Genomic DNA, 22,109 nt, shown 5'->3' on the forward strand with positions numbered 1-22,109 from the left:
CCTTTGTCACAGAGATCCTTGTGTTACTTGCTGTTCAGGAGTTACAATCCTAACATAGGACAGTGACCAATGCACTGTCATCAAAGAGCTGCATACAAACATGAATGGTATAGTTAGAACTTCGCTATTTTTTGTTTTGTGATATAGTTAGAACTTCCCCAGTCTTTCATTATTCTAATGTTGCTAAAATGAGTTTGTTTGAGCAGATATACATTTTTATTAGTAAAGCCAACCCCCAAGCACTGGAGTACTCTTTAAATCCTAAGGTTGTGTTTCCCCAGACCAAATCCTCTTAAAATATACTGCCTACCAGTACGGATGACATGTGATTCATACACCTTGTAATCCTAATTGTTTTATGAGGCATTCCCTGTAGACTGATTTACATACTTGTATGATTGATTGTCTCTGTATAATGTGTGCGTGGTGTAAAGTACTGACACACACTACAATTATATGAGTAGCGCTATACAACAAATGAAATGCATATGAGGAGGTAGTGGGAGGGGCTACGTAAGATGAGGGTCACTGTTGGAGGGTGGCAGTGAGGGAATCCGAGGAGGAGGTAGTGGGAAGGGCTATGGAGCGATGAGGGGCACTGTTGGAGGGTGACAGTGAGTGAATCCGAGGAAGAGGTCATGGGGTGGAGGGGTGGAGGGGTGGAGGGGGGAGCTAGGGAGAGATGAGGGGCACTGGTGGAGGGTGGTAGTGAGGGAGTCTGAGGAGGATGTCATGAGGGGCATGGGCTACAGAGAGATGAGGGGCACTGGTGAAGGGTGGCAGTGAGGAAATCCGAGGAGGAGGTCATGAGGGGGAGGGGCTATGGGGAGATGAGGGGCACTTGTGGCATGTGGCAGTGAGGGAATCCGAGGAGGTTAATAGGGGAAGGCCATGAGGGGTGAGGGACACTGTTGGAAGATGGTAGTAAAGGTATTTACGGAGAAAGAGGTTATTGGTGTGGCGCCAAAAAATACTTTCGCATCATCGCTGAGCTGGCCCTGTCATGGCCTTTCTGTTTTTGTTTATTTAATTAGCAGTCGGGTCATAAGGGCTACTGTGGTACATACTTTAAAGTGCGTGCTAATTATATTTACTGCTATATTCATTGTTTTAAGTTTGAAGGTGATTTTATCTAATGTTTATACCGGGAAAAATGAAAGTGGAGCCTGATGGTGCCTGATATGGGGCTGGGGCCCAAGGTCAGCTGTGCGATAAGGTGCACTGGAGAGGAGTAGTGGATAATCAAGCCTGTAAGGGAGTGCACTGCAGAGTCCGGGGTAAGGTGGAGGTAGTAATGAAGAGGGATTCTCCCTGAAGGCTCGCACAGAAGAAGCCCGAGAAGTGTCACTTGCCTGATACTCCCATCTCAGAAACCTCCTCTTCCCATCAAAGGAACATTACAAGGAAAAAACACTTTTTGAGAGTGATAATATTTAAAAAGAGATTTAGAAAAGAGTGCGTTTTACTGGGCCTTGTAAGACTAAGAAGAGATAAAGGAGGACCCTGAAGCAGGTCTACCTAGACATATATGCGACAAATCGAGCCCGCAGTGGCCCACCCAAATGCACCCTTGGCCCAGCCAAATAAAAATTCCTGGAGCCGGGTCTGCAAGAGTCAATCATTGTCTGACTTGCCCTGGACAGGTATGTAAGACCAACTATCCAACTGGGAAAAGAATGGGGCCATGCGGATCCCCCTACAAGGTGACATAAGTGTTTTACCCAGCATTAGACAGTTATTTGACATGTTATGAGGCCGAGATTAGAACAGAGGTCTCGGGTGCAGGGGTTAACAGTTTAGTCTGTAGACCGTATACCATCTCTTTGTTCGTGATCAGCAGTTGGAAAAGTGATGCAGGCTGACACTTCTGTGAAATAGGACTTTGGTAGTCGGAGCACTGCCCATACATCGGGCTTTATTTATGGGCTTTTGCCGTAGAGCAGCGCCGCAGGCCTCACTGCTGCGCTGCCCTACGGCAAAAGGAAAGGGCAGGAATGCTCTGTATCTATGTGATATGGTGCATTCCTGTCCTTTTCCCCTGCGCCGGTGCACAATGGGCTGCCATGCACCAACGCAGGCCTCTTTGCACCATGGTGCAAGGCTGCCTGCGTTGCGGGGATGATTGATTTTGTGCAGGAAGGGACCCTGCCTGCACAAAATCAATCCATTCAGGTGCTTTCCTTTGTCTCTGTGTGCTGCAGCACACATAAAAACAATGGTCTCGGCAATATTATAGGTAGAGCTATTGGTATTGCTCATTATTTTTTTATTATTTTTGTATCCCTAAATAAATGGCATTGTCATTTATATTGGCATTAGCTTTTTTTTGCATATGTGATACCTATTGCATTAGCAGAGAGAGAGTGAGGTAGTGAGATAGAGAGAGAGAGTGAGGTAGTGAGATAGAGAGTGAGGTAGATAGAGAGTGAGGTAGTGAGATAGAGAGAGTGAGGTAGTGAAAGAGTGAGGTAGTGAGGGAGAGGGATGTTGTGAGGTAGTGATATATAAGCATAGAGTGATGTTGTGATGTAGTGAGATAGAGAGAGAGGTAGTGAAAGAGAGAGTGAAAGTGAGTTAGTGAGATAGAAAGAGTGAGGTAATGAGATAGAGAGTGATTGAGGTAGTGAGTAAGAGAGAGTGAAGTTGTGAGGTTGTGAGCTAGAGAGTGAGGTAGTGATGTTTTGAGAGAGAGAAGTTGTGAGATAGTGAGGTAGTGAGATAGAGTGGAGTATTGAGGTAGAGAGAGTTATGTATTGAGAAAGAGTGAGGTAGTGAAACAGTGATGTTGTGAGGTAGTGAGATGTAAGCAGAGTGGTGTTGTGATGTAGTGAGATAGAGAGAGGTAGTGAAAGAGACAGTGAAAGTGAGTTAGTGAGATAGAAAGAGTGAGGTAGAGAGATAGAGAGTGAGTGATGTAGTGAGTTAGAGAGAGAGTGAAGTTGTGATATAGAGAGTGAGGTAGTGAGAGAGTGAGGTAGTGATCTTTTTAGAGAGAGAAGTAGTGAGATAGTGAGGTAGTGATATAGATAGAGGGGAGTAGTGATGTATAGAGAGTTATGTAGTGAGAGAGAGTGAGGTAGATAGAGTGTGAGGTAGTGAAAGAGTGAGTTAGTGAGTGAGAGGTATTTTCTGACGTAGTGAGATAGAAACAGTGAGTGATGTTGTGAGGTAGTGAGATAGGGAAAGATTGAGGTAGTGAAAGAGAGAGTGAGGTAGTGAGGGATGTTGTGAGGTATTATGATAGAAACAGAGAGTGATGTAGTGAAGTAGTGAGATAGAGTGAGGTAGTGAAAGAGTGAGTGTAAGTGACTTAGTGTATTTGAGAGAGAGAGTGAGGTAGTGAGATAGAGAGAGTGAATTAGTGATTTAGAAAGAGAGAGTGAAGTTGTGAGGTAGTGAGAGAGTGATGTAGTGAAGTTTTGAGAGAGTGTGTTGTGATATAGTGAGGTAGTGAGAGTGAGATAGAAATAGATAGTGATGTAGTGATAGAGAGTGAGGTAGTGAGATAGAGAGAGAGTGTGTGGCTCATCGATTCCAATATAATATACTTTAATGAACTCGAGTGCAACTTGCCCCACCCCCGACGCCATAACCACACTCTTAAACCATCTACCTTACCGAAGCACATGTATCACATTGAAATGCCTTTTACAAATGCCTCAGCCTTTCTGCTCCAAGCTCGGCAGACGATCCCCTGCCCTCGCGTGTGCACCAATCACTCATTTAGCCCCCAACTAGCCTGCAGCTTCCATCCGTCGGACCCGGTCCCGTGCTCATCCTCTCGGCATAGAAGCGCAGCTCGTCGGCGCGAGCCAAGGTTGTCTGTATGCGCTCGTGCCGCACCAGCTCCGTTAGCAAGTTCCGCAGCAGGTCCAGGCGTGAGCGGGGCCCCTGCCCCATGCGGCGAGCTACGCGGCCATGAGAAATCCACAGAGTAGGAAACAGCCGCATGGCGCCCGGAATAGGTGCGTTGGGTGAGAGTAAAAGCAGCCGATCGCCAATTTGTCTGGTGCTGCAGAACAGAGGTGAACGATGCCACCGGAAGTGAACAGTACAAATTGGAAGTCGTTGGGACTTATTGCTGGAAGTCAAGTGTGCCGAGCGGAAGAGGTGGTTGATGTTGTTGTTGCCGGAAGTTAAACTGTGCGGGGCGGAAGCGCTTTATTAGTGCTGCTGCCTGAAGTGGTAGAGGTAGGCGGTAGTGGATACCGGCAATGAACTACAGATCGGCTATTGTTCGTTACAGACCCTAACAAGCACACCACTGCCTTTCTCCAAGGCGAAGCAGAAATGCCTCGGAGAAACGCAGCGGCGGTTTCGGATTCGGGGGCGTGTTTTCTTTTTCTCTCCTCTTGCCATTGGCTGGAGGAGAGAAAAACACGCCCAGCGAAAAGTATCAAAAAAACACGCCCCCGAATCCGAAAAGGACGGATGGAAGCTTCAAAACTTTTTCGGCTTCGAGGGCGTGTTCCTGCTGTTATAAAAAGGGCGTGGCTAAAAAGTGGAAAGAACAGCACGGAACACGCCCCCGAATCTGAAAAAGACAGAGCCTATTTGGAGGGACGGCTCTCTCCTCCAATGGCTGGCCTCCGTTTAGGAAGCCAGCCAATGGAGGAGAGCCAAAAAGAGAGGCGGGCTAAAGAGCCACTCTCAGAAACATTAAATCTCCAGACTTCCGGTTCTGCCTTCGGCAGACCGGATGGTCCCTCGACCTAAAAATGAAAGCATGAGGAGAATTTTTTTCATATCTGTTCCTTTACAGGTGGCGTTAGGTTCTGACGCATTCCCAGATTTACAATGACTCGTAAATCTGGGAATGTATCAGGATCCATGGGTGCTGCGCGGCAACACCTACAGCAACACCCATGGAACGCCCCTTTCACGCAGTTTTCTGCGTGAAAGGGGCACATATTTATAGGGCCATGAAAAGCCACTAAAGTGGTTTACTTGGCCTTATAAATATGCGGTGGCACATTCCGCCACCAGAATGTTGAAAAAGTGACGTTCTGGGTCGCAAAACTGCCGATAGGGCCTCATAATTGAGTCCCATTGTGTTTTTCACCCTCCCGAGCCTATGCAGGAGCCTCAGTGCTGATAGGCCAAGCAATGTTCTTGATTTTCACGATGTTATTGAATGGTAAATGCATTTATTTAGAGTTTAGTACGCTTGGTGAGGCATTGAATCGCTTTGCGCTGAGCAGCACTTAGCATCCTTTTCAGTGTTTCCCTCAGGCTTGTTCATGAATTTCAGAATGCTTGTCTGACAGTCTCTCTTCTAGCCCTCGGTCAACATGTCTTTGATAGGCTTCGCTGCATGTCTTCTGATCCTCTGACTGCATTTGTCTTTCTGTGACCGTGGGGTTTACTCTTAGATCTCTGCTTTTCACCCCATAGCTTTGTTCTCGGATTCTGGCCCCCTTTTGATCTTTTTGTCAGATAGTTTTCCTAAAAGGCAGCTAAGAAAACTAATAGGAGTGCAAAATGCGTAATATTCAGAGTGGGCCCTTTATTCTGTCGAGCCAAGAGTCCTCAGAGTCCTCAGAGTCCTGCAAAGTAATTTTGTGGCATTGCTCGTGAACTCAACATCACAGTGTCGACTAAAACAAGCATTGAGAAAGCCTGTAGATCTCACCTACTGCAAGATATATTGGCTTTGTGAATGTTTTTTTGGCCATTTTCTTCAACACCTGCCCGGCTAAAAGTAACAAAAACAAATGCTATGACGCAGTCAAGACTGGCTGCGTCATATCACGTTTTTTTTTTCTTTCAACCACGGTTTACAGCAGCCTCGCTGCTGTACAACATGGCAAAAAAAAAACACACACAAAGCCAATAGATCTTGTATAAGCGAAACCTATTGGCTCTGCCAATGCTTTCTTAGGTCGAGCCTGGCCAGCGCAAGCGCTGCTCTGTGAGGCATGCTGTAGTCAGGTAGGGACTTAAAGCCCCGCCAACTCTCCACCCATATTTTTCATTGGCTTGTGTCATTGCCCACTGTAAACTGTGGCTGTTCATTGGTCAATAGGCTTAGTAGTGCCTCCTCAGTACCGCCTTGTCTCATTTTGTAACCTCCTGTGGCGACACCCCTTGTTACATGTGTTGCTATTCGGTAGGCTTTCATTACAGCCTCCGAGCACTATTTTCTCAAATAGCTGTGCAGGCAGGACACGCTCTCTCCTAACGCTCTTTATAAAAATGTATAGCACAGGTGCAGAAAGCATTTGCAATGCAATAGGTCTCACGTTTACGAGAGTTTAAGCTATTGGCGTTGTAAATGTCAATGCCTTTTATTTATCTGTTTTAAAAAGCAACACATAAATAAAAGGCATTGTCATTTACAATACCAATTGCTCAAACTCTCGTATATGCAAGACCTATTGAATTGCAAATGCTTGTTTCATAATGTTCTCCTGTCTGGAAGGGGGGGTCAGGTGGAGGACTCAGGGTTGCTTGCATTGTGCGATTTCAGCTGGGTATTTGCACCCAAAATGTTACTTTGTTTGTCTACCGCCCTTGTATAAGACCAAACTTCAAATGAGGCATAATTACAGTGTGCTGAGTGTGAAATTGATGTCTTATGTTTTTTCCTTATGGATCTTGGAATGTATCCACATAGTCAAAGCCTGAACAATAGTCATAGAAATGTCCTTCACAATGTACTATTAGCATGTTTTGCTATAAAGAAAAGGACCTTTAGATATAAAAACCTATTTACTCACATTTTTAGCCACACTTGGGGCTTAATAATCAGTTTGCAGCTTGCCCTGCCTTACCAATATGTCAATGTCCATTAACATACACAGAGCCCAGTGCATAATGTCAGTCATTAAAACCAAGAATTTTTTGAAGCTTAAACCTTCAAGTGCAGAAATTTAGCTCGTCCACAACAAATGGTACAATGTACTATGCCCTCAATTTCTGGGCGGCTGCCCTATCCCAGTTCAAGCAGTCCTCAACCTGGACACTATCCTGGACTGCCGGTTATCGCTGGAAGTCCAGATATCAACAGCAACAAAACCGTGTTTTATCACTTGAAATCTCTGGGAGAAGCTTTCTTTTCTTTTCTTTTTCTCCCAGGGTTGTCATTGCAAAGGCATGTATTTAATCCGGGTTGGATTATGGCAACTCAGTTTAACTAGGATCACCCAAGAAGAGTTTAGCTCGGCTACAGCGAACCCAGAATATAATTCTTAGGATTTTGTTCAATTTAGAAAAAGTGTGATGGCCTTACTGAATATCTTAAACAACTACATTGGCTCCAAATGAACAAGATGATCAAGTTCAAAATGACCTGCATGATCCATCAAGTGTTTGATGGTAGCGGCCTAAAATGTTTCTCTGTGAAATTTCTGAAATATGCTCCCACACACCATCTTAGATCAATCAAACTTGATATTTCCATTAAAGAAATCTAAGCTCTCTGGAAGGGATGCAAGAGCCTATCTGGTACCTGGGGTCTTTTTTTGTGGAACTCATTACTTATCTGTTTTAAAACAGAAGAGGACCTTCTGAAGTTGAGAAAAGGCCTAAAAACGTGCCTGCTCACCACATAAGCTTTTCTTTCCAGTTCCTGAAGGCTAAACAAAAACCTAAATATACACAATTTCATATTTAAACTGAGATGTCAAGCGAGTACCATTGATAACTGGATTTGTAATATGCCTTATGTAACTACTCGCTTTGAGTCAATGGCCTTTGAAACCCCAAACCTCCAGTGTACGGCAGTTTTGCTCATTGATAAACATTAGTCAGCAGACTAACTTGGTGTGCGTGAACATTTTAGACACCGGGCATGACGATAAGAAAAAATGGGCTCCTCGTATACATCGTCAACTAATCCAATCACTGTGAGCCCATTTAAATACCCATTTTATCAGATAATGAAACACAAGACTACTCATTATGCGGATCAGCATTAGATCGAATTTAATTCAAATCGATTTCAGAAAAGTCACCTGCCTGTTATATCAGTGTGTAACAACAGAAATACATTAAACTATCGATTAGATACCTTATTTACAGTATACATCTGATTAAATGCTTGGATAAGACATGTTTACAATAATCTGAAAACATATTTGAGCACAAGTTTGTAAATATAACGTTAATATACGGGGTGTAACAAAATTCAAGATAATTTCCAAGACTGGTATTAATTCATGAGACATTTTCTTCATCCAAATATGAGTATCCTTAGTGACTTCTCTGTTTTTTTTCATTTGCAGGCAGGTTTTGTGGACATCATTCTGCTTAGTGCTAGTGGTGATGCTGTGAACAGGGTCCCGCACTGGAAGAAGCTGGCTTCGAGCTGCTACGCTAAGAGGTTCCATGGGGACTGTACCCGAACCTCAGGGATCTGCGAGAACTTCAGTAGGTGACATAAGTGAAGTGAAGGATTGCTTAATAGACCCTCATTCTAAGGATCATCAACATAGGCTAGAGAAGAATGCCAATGGAGGTCCTATCCCAGACTCCAAGCCTGCACCATCTGGATCTTTTGACCGTAACTGTACATCCATTGAAGCACCCATGAGTCAGCAGTCGTGTGACTTGAGTAAACATGATCCTGAGCAGACAGTCACACCTTGTCCATCTAGCCCTGCAGAAAAAGAACTCCAGACCGTCACAGGGGCCATCAGTGCTTGCAAGCCACCGCAACAACGCGCTCCTGAAGAACTCACGCTGGCATGTGATGCAACCATGGTGCCCTTGACAGATAGCCAGGAAAGCACACATACTGTCATGCCGAATCAACAAAGTAACAAACCTCATCCTAACTCACCACTGCAGGCTGACACCTCTTTAGCAAACACATGTAGGACAGCCATCAGTATATCAGTAGATACCTCACCTCACCAAGAAGAGAGCACCCGTCAAGATAACGAACCTCATAAATCTGTATCTCAGTCAAATGTTCTGCAAGTAGGACAAGCTGAAAAGTCTTCTGGGAAGGATACTCCAACACCAGAGTCTCCACAGTCAGCCAAATCACTAGGAGATTGTGAACTTAATACGCCTCCAACTGTAAGTCAGCAGACGGGCAATTGCAATACTAATTTACAAACAGGGCCAAAAGATGAAACCGATGGCCTCTCTTGCCATATTTCTTCAAAAAGTCAGGAAACTTCTCAACAGTTGTCCACATCTGACGCCCAGCAGTCTCAACATGCACTACAGGAGACACCAGAACCAGACCAACAAACAGACTCTAAGTATAAAAATATGGGAACTATGACACATAGCTGCAGTAGTCATGATGCTGAGGTCCAAGCTGTTGCCCATGTAGAGAGCAAATCGGTGTCCACCAGCCCAAGCATACTTGCTACATATTTAAGGGAAAATCAATTTCAACTAAGAGAAAATCAATTTCAACTAAAAGACCGGGAAGACAAGGTGTGCATCATTTATCGGGGGAACCCTCGGCCAGGCCTTCAACAGCATGGTAATGTTTTTCCTATGCCTTTGCACAAAGATATGTCCCTAAATCAAGTAATAACACCAAAAGTACGATTTAGGGCTACTGCAATGGAGGTACTAAATCCTGCATATCTCAGACTGCACGGCAGACCTAGAATGCCCTCCGATGCATCCTGCAATATCTCCCCAAACCTACCAAAGGTTACCTATCAAGGCAAAGACATCTCTGGCTACCCCGCAGGGATGTATAAAAGTGAGTCAGAAGCACAAGCAATGAACGCAGCCAGACAAAGCCAAGGGTTACCTCAGCATCCATTAGCAGCCCCTACTTTGCATAACGTGAAGCCTGCCTATCAAATTAACATTGAAGCCAATAACCAGAACAAACCACCTCAAAGGCCACTCGAAATCAATGCTCAGCCACCCCAGTTCATGGCTGGCCAGGATATAAACAAGAGACCCAGTCACCACCTTCTCGGTGTTGCAGAAAGTAACCAGTTACGTGGCAACCGTGCCAAGGACAATCAACAGCCAGCTGCTGATGGCGACGAAGAAAGAAAGCCATTCCACTTCAAAATCACAAACGAAATGGGAAACACCCAAGCTATCATCACCACTGACATCATAAAGCCAAAGAAGGAAGAAAAGCCAGCATTTCTGAATTTTGACGGAGACATAGCTAGCAATATCGGAGCAACCGGTGGCCCAGTGGAGGAATTTCTCCAGGTCTTCATAAAAAAGGAGCAAGACAAACTCCAAGAGGAGAATGAACAAGCAAAGCGAACCAACAGCCTGAGTCTCCAGTCTAAAACAGCCTCAGAATTCAGCCATGCCTCCTCCCCACATACTCCTCGGCTTAAGAAGGCCCGGGAGGAGAAGAAGGAACAGAGGCTAGCAGGCTCTGCCACCCCCGAGCAGGGTAAAGTGCATGTCGGGAAGAAGCAGGCAGCCGCCAAAATAGAAGAGAAAGTAAAGGAGACAAAGAGTGTGAAAGACGTAGTGTGGGATGAGCAGGGCATGACGTGGGAGGTTTACGGCGCTTCCATGGACCCGGAGGCTTTAGGCATCGCAATCCAGAACCACTTGACCAGGCAAATCCGTGAGCACGAGAAATTGATCAGAGCTCAGATGAAACAGAACCGGAAGTCCGTTTCCTCTGACACTTCGAGTAAGCTGAAAAGAAGGCAGAACAACATGTTCCAGTCTCTGTTCCAGAACTTTAGAAGACCAAATTGCTGTGTTCACCCCCCATCTTCCGCTGTGTTAGACTGAGGCAGTTAGAAAATGGAGTCCTTCAAATGTAACGCTGGCAGATGAGGAAAGACACATGCTCACATTTTATCGGCAGGCCGCAGCTGTGGACTCGATTTCTTCTGATGAAGGCTGCACATCCTCACACAGAGCTCACAAAAAGTACTTTTGTTACCTTTGCCAATTTTCCAGGAACTCAGATGTAGCACAGTTTGTCTTTACAATCCCAGGAGCGGACAGGAATAAAAACTCTTATATTTTAGAAGTTGGACAAGACTAGTAATAAAGTTTAAATCTAAGTTGGGAGCCTTTTTATACAATAGTTAACTAGGGGTCTGGGGTTTCAAAGAGAGAGATTCCCATTAGGTAAGAGCTGACTTCAGTGCTGTTAAAGCAGATTAAAAAATGAAATTCTAATTCATCCTTTAATACCCTGCCTTCAATGCCAGCAATAGCATTGGATGTAGCAAGTCTCAAGTTTGCTCCTTGTTTACCATCTCAGTGTTTTTGCCAAACTCAAGACAACTATTGTTCCTAAATAAAAAATGACACTTTGGATAGGAAGCTAATGGCCGATTTTGGGGGATGTAAATAATGAAGATATATAAAACATGTAACCAAAATATTGCTAGATATTACAAACTATCAATCGCTGAATTCGAGAATTGGCTGTCATTTTTGGAACACGAATTTGTTTGATTTCATAAACTAGCCAGAAGAGGCAAGGCACCTGAAAGTGCCATGTAATTTGCTGAAATATATTTCTGAGTGTTTCATGGAGTTTCTGTCCTAGTGAATCAATTGGATAAACACTTCTTTTTCTCATCTTTATCCAAAATTGAGAGCTTAAAGAGAAACAGTAGGTCTGAGGACAACAAGCCATGGCAACAATAGCTATCCTGTAATGATGCTCATAGTTAGTTGTGGTTCAGACCCATTGACTAATCATGATGAAAGACTAGAACTTTATTTTGTGGTGTCCATAATCTTGCTTAACCCCTTGAGTGCCCATGACGAGATGGTCTCGTCATGGGCCGCGGTTGCGCTGTGCCCATGACGAGACTATCTCGTCATGAACCCCGCCCGCTAATTCAACGCCCGGCACAGGGCGGGGAAAGGGCGGGGCACACAAGGGGTTAAAGATACAAGATTGCAAGAATTCTGCACATGTTCAACACAACACCTAGCCCAATCTGTGCCATCTAAGCATCAAGAATATGCTGTATGGGAACCACTGGGCTTTACCTAAAGTGGCATTGTGTTACTTTAGGTGAACATCTTTGATCCCAAACTGTGCCAGTGATTGTGCCAATGATAGTACCATGCGCATAAGTGAAATGGGTTTGGTAGGCTTAGCCTTGTTGGCCTTGTAAGCTTATCTCAGAATGTAGCCCTCCCCATCACATCAACCCACAACTACAACTTGGCATGTCTAGAAAATAATTTGGCTATGATTTAATAGTGAGGCTAAGGAACAATGGGACTGATACAGCCACCCCATTCCAAAGTCTTTAAAGTGAAGCATATAACACAAAAAGTAGAGATTTACAAGCCAGTTCAACCTGGAATGTAGTAAATATCTAGAAAATGTTTGGACTGTGGCTATGGGACTCGGTCTTTAGTAATTGCCTCTCCTCCACTGGGCGTCTAAAATGTCACAAAAGCGTTGCCATGCCACATTGCTTTCCTCATTACGTTGGATGCTAACCTGTTAACAGAGATCTATAGACAGTAGTCAAGCGTTACTGTTGTTTTTTCTTCCCACCAATAATTTAAGAGAGCTATAAAATGTCCTTTTGGTTTACCCAGCCCTATGGCATTGGCATAAAAACAGGAAGAACCTGCAGATGTTTTAGAAAAGTTCAAAGCAGAGTCTAACAATTACACTTTGTCTTTATCTTGTGACACCAGCTACCTGTCAGCAATGAAAAGCAGCTAAAATGAGAATATCTGGACATTGTTTGAGAATGTGCAATAACTGTTTTCACATCTTCCCGGATTATTGCGCTGTCAACTTCCGCCAACTTTGGTCATCTGCTAAAGCACGTGCATCTTGTTGAGGTCCTCTTTACCGTGCCAGGATATATGACTGTATAGGTATGAGTTTGGTGGTCCCGCTCTCCTTTCTCATTGACTACCATGCAATATGAATTGTTGAGTCGACTGTGATTTTGCTATACAGCTACATTGTTGTATTTTTTGTTTCTTCAACTAGGTGCAACAAACATGTCAAGACCCATTAGTTTTCTTACTTTAACAAGTCAATTGTCTCTGAATAGAAGCTCTCATGTTTTTCCAAGGCAATAAATACAATTGTGTAGGCAAACCTTTCTTTAATTTTACCTCAGTACAATATTATCAGTCTGCACCACCACATTATCTCTTTAATAAGGTAGTGAAGTTTACAGATATGTGTGTACAAGTCACAAAGTTAATTCACCCATAGGTGACATTAAACACTGCCACACAACATAGGCACATGAGGTACACGCTGTTGGCTTGGGCACAATCTTTGTTAACACTATGTTCATACCAGTTATGGGGATGTCACAAACAACTTAGTACATAAGATAACTGTAAAAAAAATTGGATAATGTACTCACAATAGGTAGCCCATGTAAATCCTCTGAGTTCCACAGCATCACAGAGCTCAATATTATCTTCCGTCGAATGAATCAACTTTGAGGGCTCTTCATCGTTGCTTGTCTGAGATCTAACCTTGATACTGAAATAAAGTAAAGGAGCCCTGTGAGGGTAAAATTCAGTCTAATCATCACCCTGACTCACTAGTACTTTTTTTTAGCCTTTATTATAGGTCCCAGGGAGATTAAATAAGAGGCGTTGTTGGAGGTGAGGACTATGATGGTGGCAAATTGCCACTAATATTTGTCCTACCTGAAGCTCTTTTCCCCATTCCTTCATAAAACAGTGGAAGGGCCTTCTTTTCAGTTAGTGGCCCCTCACATTAAAAGTATGCGAGAAGAATGGAGTCAGAGGGTGATGTCAATAACACATCACTGACATCTTTCTGAGCGCAGTCCATTGTTTCCTGGTGGTCCGCTGAATGCTGCCATGTGCTCTCCTGCAGCTGCTGAATGCAAGGGAGTCCCTGAGAGATCCACTGTGACATCACTCTTAAGCTGATCTCACAGTATGTTTTTCCTCCTAGAAACCACATAGAAAATGTAAGAAGATCTCAGCGTGGTCGCGTATAACATTTCATGAAGATGGTTAAAGTCCTCCTCCCTGGAGCTGAACCTATGTAGACAGCCATTCTTGCCTCTTCCATCCAGCAGGAGACCAGCTCTTAATCTTTAAAGTCCCACACTTAGGATGTCTGTGCGCTCCATCCACTGGTACCCAACTTCTTACACTGCATGGACTACTCATTCATCTTATACCTTCTTCACTCCAGCATGCTCTTTCCATCTCCTGTCCATCAACAAGCTCTCTTCTCTCCCAACAGGGTCATATACAGGGCCTCTAGGCTGAAATTCGGGCAAAAACACATTTTACCAATTAAACCTTTGGATGTTATGTGCCTCAGAGACTCATTTCACAATCCACCCCTCACTCAAAAGAAACTTAGGGGCACATGCATCATTGGAAACTGCGGTTGCAAAGGGGCAGATTCACAGATTCACAAATTTGCGTTTGGGATTCATCATCCCAAATGCAAAAATCACTATTCAAGTAATCGCTAAATTTGCGACTACTAAAATTGCATATTCCCTAAATGCAATGCAACAAAAAAAATTGTGATTTCGTATTTAAGAAACGCAAATTACCATCAACTCAAAGTTGATGGTAATTTGCGGAAACTTTGAAAAATGCACAGAAGTGCATTTTTCAAAGTTATATGTTACACACATACATGTCCTTGGGGCTTGTGTGTGTGCAACATGTTTTTGAATTGCAGTTACAGGGGTGCATCAGGGTGTCCTTTTGGCACCCTTGCATCCTTGAAATTGCATGCGCAATTTGCAAGTACCTATTTAGTATTCGCAAATTGCGCTTGCAATACCTATTGATTCCTATGGGCCTCAAGGATAGGAATGAATGGGAAGCAATTCCTTATTTGCGATTCTCAATTTGCGAGTCGCAAGTAAGGAATGTGTAGGAATCGCACATTTTTTTTACGATTCCTACATGCATAAGGAGTTGCGATTCCTAAATCGCAATTCCTAACTTTGATGCATGTGGCCCTAAATATAGTAGGATACTTGACACTGTAAGAAGATAGCTGGGGATCTGACATGAAATGTATGAATTGGAACATCATTTTATGGCAATAATGCAATACCGTGCCACTGATCATCTATTTTTAGGATATCATAGACGTTTTCCCTTTAAAAAGTCTATCCAGGCATACAATAGTTCTAAGTTGTAGTCGCCGATGCATCACACATCAGCGTTTCCCTTTCTCACCAAGAACAAAGGTGTGATGTAGGTGACCCATATTATAAAGCTGAGTGGAAACTTGAAAAGTAGCCAGACCACAAGGAGAATATATTGAATTCACCAAAAGATATACACGGAAGTACCGAAATATGCTTCATATCATTCTGAAAAAATGGCTCATGTCAAGCTTTTTTTACTCTACATGATAAATGCCATATCTAAAGGCGCTTTTTGAATTTCATTTCACTGGCACTTCATGCAGTTACATCATTTTTTCATTGGCATTATCCATTTTTAAATTACAGGTACACTCTCTTTCTCTGTTTCTTCTGCCAGTGCATGTTGAAAAAGCTTAAGTAAGTAGTCTGTCAGTCGAGCAGTGCAAGGTAGGCCTTATTATATGACAGACATTCTAAGTGCACTCAAAGGCTAGCTGACACTACTGTGTTAAGCCATAATAGATGAACAGGCAGGCGGGAATCCAACACAGGGCCCATGCCAAGGAGCTGCATTGCCTTGGAAACTGGAAGGGATAACATGATTCTTGACACTTTTAATTCCTAAGTGGGCCATTGATCCTGACGTGCTGTCAGGACCTCAGGGATGTGCCTGAGACTTTTAACATCCCACGGTTCCGTGTCACATTTGCAAGGCCTCGGCACATGCTCTTTCTATTGTCTGACGCAGTCTTGAAAAGTGCCTGAAGAATTTGTTTTATCTCGAGCCAGTCAGAATATAGATGCAAGCTAATAAGGTGCTTGTAGGGTAAGGGAGATACAGTGTTCCAGATGGTGGTATTTGGCGAGTCAGTGAAATGGAAAGAAAATGGTGCCCTAGCTTCCATTTCCTCTCATTTTTCTGAACGTACAAAACACTTTTTCCTCAACAGCGTAACATTAGTGAGGAAACAAGTTGATGAATTTCACAAGCAAGGTGGGGAACACAGAGACAAGCTCACGCAGAAGGATGCCGAAATGATAGAGAGTAGATGAGGAAGAAGGAGCGGTACTTCCTTGTTTCGGGCAGGTTGACAGATGAACCGGAAGTGGAACTGAGAGCAGAGGGGTATGAAGAGTGAATCACCACATCCGAGAAGCAAAACGACAGGTGCAAGTGAGGGCATATGTAACACACAAAGGGACTTCTTTACAAGCCCCAGGTGCTGCCAGTGCTTCACATTTCATGAGAAACAAATGGCGTACAGGCGGCGCAAGTGGCTGGTAAATAAGCTGCAAAAGGTGATGTGAGTTTGCTTGTAATAAGTCTAATCATTGGGAGTCGTGCAGAGTACTATAATCCAGCCCATTATTCTTTTGCCTACCATGTCACTACAGTTTGGGCGCAGCCATATGCAAATTAATCTTGACCCTGCTCCAATAGGAACACTGCAGGCCGAACTAATAGGTCCAGTCCTCCCAGAATGGAACACAAGTAACCTAGGACCAGTTTTGCTTTGATTTCATTTAAGTTATTTTAGTCAAATGTAGTACGAATCCAGGTCCATATGACAACAGACAGCATTACACAAGTTAAATAGATCTTATCTATTAATGGTTTAAGGAACATGATTTTGGATAGCTATTTAGATACCTGCCCTCAAAGGTGATGGTGTTGTTGTGAATCTTAAATGTAGCAACAGATTAAATCTGCAATAAAGCGCCTGAGGCTGTAGGCTGTATCTAGCAACCCTGAGGCTCCTTGGCATCAGAGAAGATGTGGCCAGAAATACCAGTAGCTTCATATAACTACCTTATCTTTGCACGAGAACTACTGTACGATTAATAAATGGGACTCTTTGAACCGACAAAGTGGACATTTCAAGAACTTTACATGAAATACTCAGATAGGTCTCATGAGAAATCATCTTTCAATTACAAACCATGGGCCTCATTTACATTATTTCCCTGGAGGGCAGCGCCGCAAGCCTTCCTGCTGCACTGCCCTACAGCAAAAGAAAAGGACAGGTATGCTCCGTATCTATTAGATATCAGTTCGAGCTGGACTGTTCCCATGAGGCACAGGGTCAAGACTGATTTGCATATGGCTGGGTTCAAACTGGAATGGCATGGTGAGCAAAAAAACAATGGATTTAGGCTCAGATCTGTGTACTGGGGTGAATGTATGACATTGTTCTGCATTCTGTCCATCAACTGTTGTTTTTGCATTTGTCACCCCCGAGTGGGACGGGTATGCCCAGACGTGGGTCCCGTGCTCTCCATGCCACTGGAATCAAGCTATCCTGGCTGAAGAGGGGTGAAACTCCGAAACGGGTCCTAGGATGCTTGTTTCCAGTCCAGGGAGGACCTGGCTTGGCAATTCGGGCTGGACTGTTCCCATGAGGCACAGGGTCAAGACTGATTTGCATATGGCTGGGTTCAAACTGGAATGTCATGGTGAGCAAACAAACGATGGATTTAGGCCACGATCTCTGTACTGGGGTGAATGTATGACATTGTTCTGCATTCTGTCCATCAACTGTTGTTTTTGCATTTGTATCTATTAGATATGGCTCATTACTGTCCTCTTCCCCTACGCTAGCACTCACGTGGCTCCGATGTACCACTGCAGGCACTCTTGCACCATGGTGCAAGGGTGTCTACGTTGTAGGGATGATTGTTTTTCTGCAGAAGGGGACACCTTCCTGCGCAAATTCAATCAATGGAGGCGATTTCCTCTTTCTATGTGTGATGCAGAATGCATCACATATAAAAAGAGAAAAAAACGAGGAGGAATAATGTTATTTCTCCTCTTCGTGCCTCCCCTGGGGAGGCATAGTCTTTTGACGCATTCCCAGGTTGACAAATCTTGTTCTAAATCTGATAATGTATCAAATGCCATTAGTGATACATGGGAACAACCAACGTAACACCCATGGCATGCCTCCCCATCATAGTGTGGGGCAACGCGGCGATTAGTCGTGCATTGCCTCACTCCATAACAAGAAGGCGGTGAAAAGCCATGCAGGGTGGCTTTTCGTGGTCTTGAAGATATGCCTAAGCCCTGTGCACCACTGGATTGTCACAAAAAGTGGTGTTGCGGCAGTGCACAGGACTTGTAAATGAGGCCACATGTTTTAGCATAAAGGCGCATCTGGAACCCACTCTTACGTGTGACAAGTACTTTACTAAGACTTTATATCTATCTGTCTGAGTACGAACATATCTCTCTACATCGAATGCTCCACAACGCCTTCCATTATAACACGGTCGTTACAACGACCGCGTTGTTACAACACGAACCATTACATCGCAAGTCGTTACAGCGACTTGCTGTAGGGGGCGCGCTGGACTTAGGAATAGTATAATTTACTATTCCTACTCCAGTTTGTGCAACAGCAGGGAAGGCGTTGGATTGGAAATTCAACACCTTCTCCCCTACAGCAAGTCGTTGTAACGACTTGCGATGTAATGTTTCACTTTGTAACAACGCGGTTGTTGTAACAACCGTGTTGTAATGGAATGCGTTGTAGTGCATTCGTTGTAAACAATGTCTCCCTCTGAGTACCTGCTGCTACTGAGGTATCGTTCGTTTTTATACTGGTGTCCAGATCAGGAGAAGCCGCTCTATGCAATGCTTCGGATTTATTCTGATCCTAATTCATGAGTACCAGTGGCAATGACAATTTATTGAAAGACCTCTGTGAGGCAACACATTATAGAAAGCTTGAACAAAACATGTTAAACAGTGAATGTAGCAGCAGACCAAACAAGCAAAGAGTAGCCATGACCCAGTGGACATTTCAGAGCATTCACTCAGTAGCAATAAATACTAAACTACAAAGTAAAATTTCAAGTTTTATATTTACATTTTTAAAATTCCTACGACACACTCACACTATAATACTGACACATGTATTTTTGCCAGTAAAAGAAATCTTGATTTCTTTAATGATTACACAAAACAAAAGTATTTGAAATATTTGAAAGAGAATAACCAAGAGTTCCAGAAGGTACTAAAACCCAGATATCCTCACAACTAACCCACAGGAAAAGAAAAAACAAAAGTAAAGAGGCTGACAAAGGAAGCCATTCAATAAATAGCAATCACACTGCTATGTCACAAACAATATAACCCAAGTGAATTGATGGTTGACTTCCACTGTGTAGGTGTGCCAAGAAGTGCTAAGCTGGAGATGCTGATGGCTTGTGCAATGTATTGCAGTCACAAAGCTTGTGATTCACATAATGCCTTTTCACATCCCTCAAAATCTTTTTTTACTTAAGAGCTTTTGCTGCTCTTTCGAATCACAAATAGGAGGGTGTGTGAAAGAGGCGTGCCCTCCTCTTTACGAGTTGCAAAGGTATATAGCAGTAGTTTGAGACTGCAATTACGATTACAAACCATTAATGAGTAACCACTTCCTGAGTAGGGTGGCAAACGATAGGTAAAGAGGAAGCTCTTCCCTTGTGGGAGATTCACCTTTGTGAATCATTCCTGGCGGGCTCTGTGGGCAATCCTACAGTGGTCTTCTTTGCCTGAAGACACATTTTTTTTTAAAGCAACGCCCATCCTATTAAGGGGCACTGGTTGCTTTTAAAAAGAGGTTTTCAAACAGGAAATGGGTACATAGTTATGGAGGTCTGTGTGCATTACAGGCCTCCAACACAGACATGGGTAGGGAGGTTGCAAGTTGCATCCTGCCTCTCTAATGTTAATGAGGCAGAGGGTTTTGCGACCTCCTGGGAGTATAAATGTCCTAATGCGACTAATTATTTAATCTGTCACATTCAGGCGCGACCAGCACAGGTAAGAGCAGTGGGGCGGGCAGGGGGGGAAGAGTCAACAGACGGCAGGAAGGGTAAAAATTTAAATTTAAAAAATGAAGAGAACCACTTACCTTGTGCTCGCCACATCGCTGAGTCGGCAATGCTAAGTGCGCAAGGTCAGTGGTTTTATTTAATTTAATTTTACCTATCCCGTAGTCTGTTGACTTCCCCCCACCCCACTTCGCCCCGCCCCACCCCACCTCCCCACTGCCCTTACCTGTGCCGGCCACGCCTGTTTACATTGCAAAATGAGGGGCAGTTTGAAAACTAGCTCATGTGTTGTTTACACATGCTGGTTCGCAAACTGCCTTTAGTACATCAACGCCCAAGTTCTAAAAAATAAAAGTTCCAAATGAGCTCTGCATGGCATATAGCTGTTTGCATCTGCAGCTATGATACTACTGCACAAAAGTACTACTGTCTTTCACATGGGAAATTTGAAAAATGTCACATCACCACTGTTACAGCAGTAAAGTTTCCCTTCTGCTTTACATTTCCCATAATCCAGTGAGACAAAGATACGCCATGTAGTGGAGAGGTATATGTTCCTAAATAAGTGTGAGTGAGCACACATGATTGTGCAAGAGTAGGTGGGGTAGGTGTGTCTGTGTGTGCATGTGTGCATGTGTTCATGGGCATGTGACCATACGTGTTTTTGAGAAAGGTAGGTTACAAACTTACCGCACATACAAGGACGTAAAGGTGTGGAAACACCAAGGAATACACAGTACCAATAAGAAAAAAGAAAACCTCCACTATAAGCACACTGATCCTTGCTGCTTAGACTTAGAAATTACACAGGGACCATTCCACCCATGGAGGTATTTAAACCAGTCTCTTTATAAAAAATTTGCCACGGAGAAAAGCGAAGTCCCTCTTCATGGGTCTCTTTTTGTAAACAGTGACCGGACAAAAAATGCTGTGGACAATTTCAGCTCCTACCAGGTCTAAACTATAATGTAGTCAGCCCTCCAAGCCATGGACCATGAACTGAAAAGATCTAAAAAGATGGGAAAACAGATGATATTCTGCTAAAATCATAAAATGTGTCCTAATTGATGACCGTGAACATTCAGGTAGCAGAGAAACGGAATCTTTCTATTGGGCTAACATTAATTTTTGTGACTGTATTTTATTTTTTTAGTAACAAAGGACTGAAGACGATGTACAAAGTAGCAATAGATTGAAACTTCAAAATGTACTCGAAAATTCATTTTAGACTTAAATTTAGAGACATGCATGAAGAAGTAGCAGGGTATTGAAACTTCCTGACCTGGTGAATTTCCTATTATATTTAATATATCTTGATGTTTTACATCACCAGCTGTCCACGATTAACACATAAAAATAAAAACAGATTTAAATAAAGTGTATGCGTTATTTTTCTTTCCAGAAATATTGGCCGAACTTGTTACTAAACGTGCTTGTTCCAGAATGCTCCCAATAAAATACTTGTATTCTTACTGTGGTAAATTTCAACATTCAACAAGCAAAGTTCTGCTTTCTTTTGTCCTCATTCGCCACAAATGCCATACTCCCTGAGGTGTTGATCCTTTGTTTCCGCAACCGAGGGAGCGGGATGTTCTGTATCTCATTTCTGGTGGATGATGATGGATCGGATTTACTCGCTCAACGTGAAGTGCCGAAGTCGGAGGTAGGTGTAATCATTGGACAACTCTTAGGGAGGTTTGTTCACCACTCCCTGACAATTTTTTTTTAACAATAGTTTTTTAGACTGGCGGGGTTAATAAACCATTGAACCATTTAATCACTGGTTGCCACATCCTTGTTCTCTTCTTTGATCCATCCATAATGTCCGTCTCCATAACAAATTTTGCAGTGCTCACCCAACCTTTCTTAGCAGGTGGCAACGATGGCAAGCAATTCTTGCAAATCTCCCTTCTGGCCAGGTAAAAATGAAGCTTAGTTTTGCCTGTACCCATTATGTCGGACTTCACAAAATGGGAGAGGTGCCCTACTAGCCAAAAAGGCAGGGTCAATATATAATGGAAACAAGAAGGGATCCCTTTTGTGCCGCTCACTCTTTCTGCCAAGAATTTACACTGATTTGTATCGCGTGGATGGATACCAATGTGCCTTTGATTCCAATCACTACACTGTCTAAACACTGAACACGATCATATGTAAAGATGTCTCATTTATTTAAAAGAAATATTTTCAAAAATTATGTCTGACAAATTAAAATATCCCAAAATAACCAGCATTAGGCTTACCTTGATCTCCTTTTACAAAATATCTGTGATACTCTTACCC

General features: G+C 43.3%; 1 protein-coding gene across 3 annotated transcripts in view; it reads left to right on the top strand.

Moving 5' to 3' along the window:
* Nucleotides 1-21,204, top strand: part of GPRIN3 (GPRIN family member 3) — a 480,938-nt gene extending 459,734 nt beyond the window's left edge. For all 3 annotated transcript variants that reach the window (XM_085635444.1, XM_085635434.1, XM_085635425.1), the window contains one exon: nt 8,226-21,204. In XM_085635444.1, the coding sequence (XP_085491570.1) occupies nt 8,329-10,689 (2,361 nt within the window). In that variant the 5' untranslated portion in view covers nt 8,226-8,328 and the 3' untranslated portion in view covers nt 10,690-21,204. The remainder of the gene's footprint in view (nt 1-8,225) is intronic.
* The last annotated feature ends 905 nt before the right edge of the window (nt 21,205-22,109 follow it).

The sequence above is a fragment of the Triturus cristatus genome, chromosome 2_1 (assembly GCF_964204655.1).
Source record: "Triturus cristatus chromosome 2_1, aTriCri1.1, whole genome shotgun sequence".
Lineage (NCBI taxonomy): Eukaryota > Metazoa > Chordata > Amphibia > Caudata > Salamandridae > Triturus > Triturus cristatus.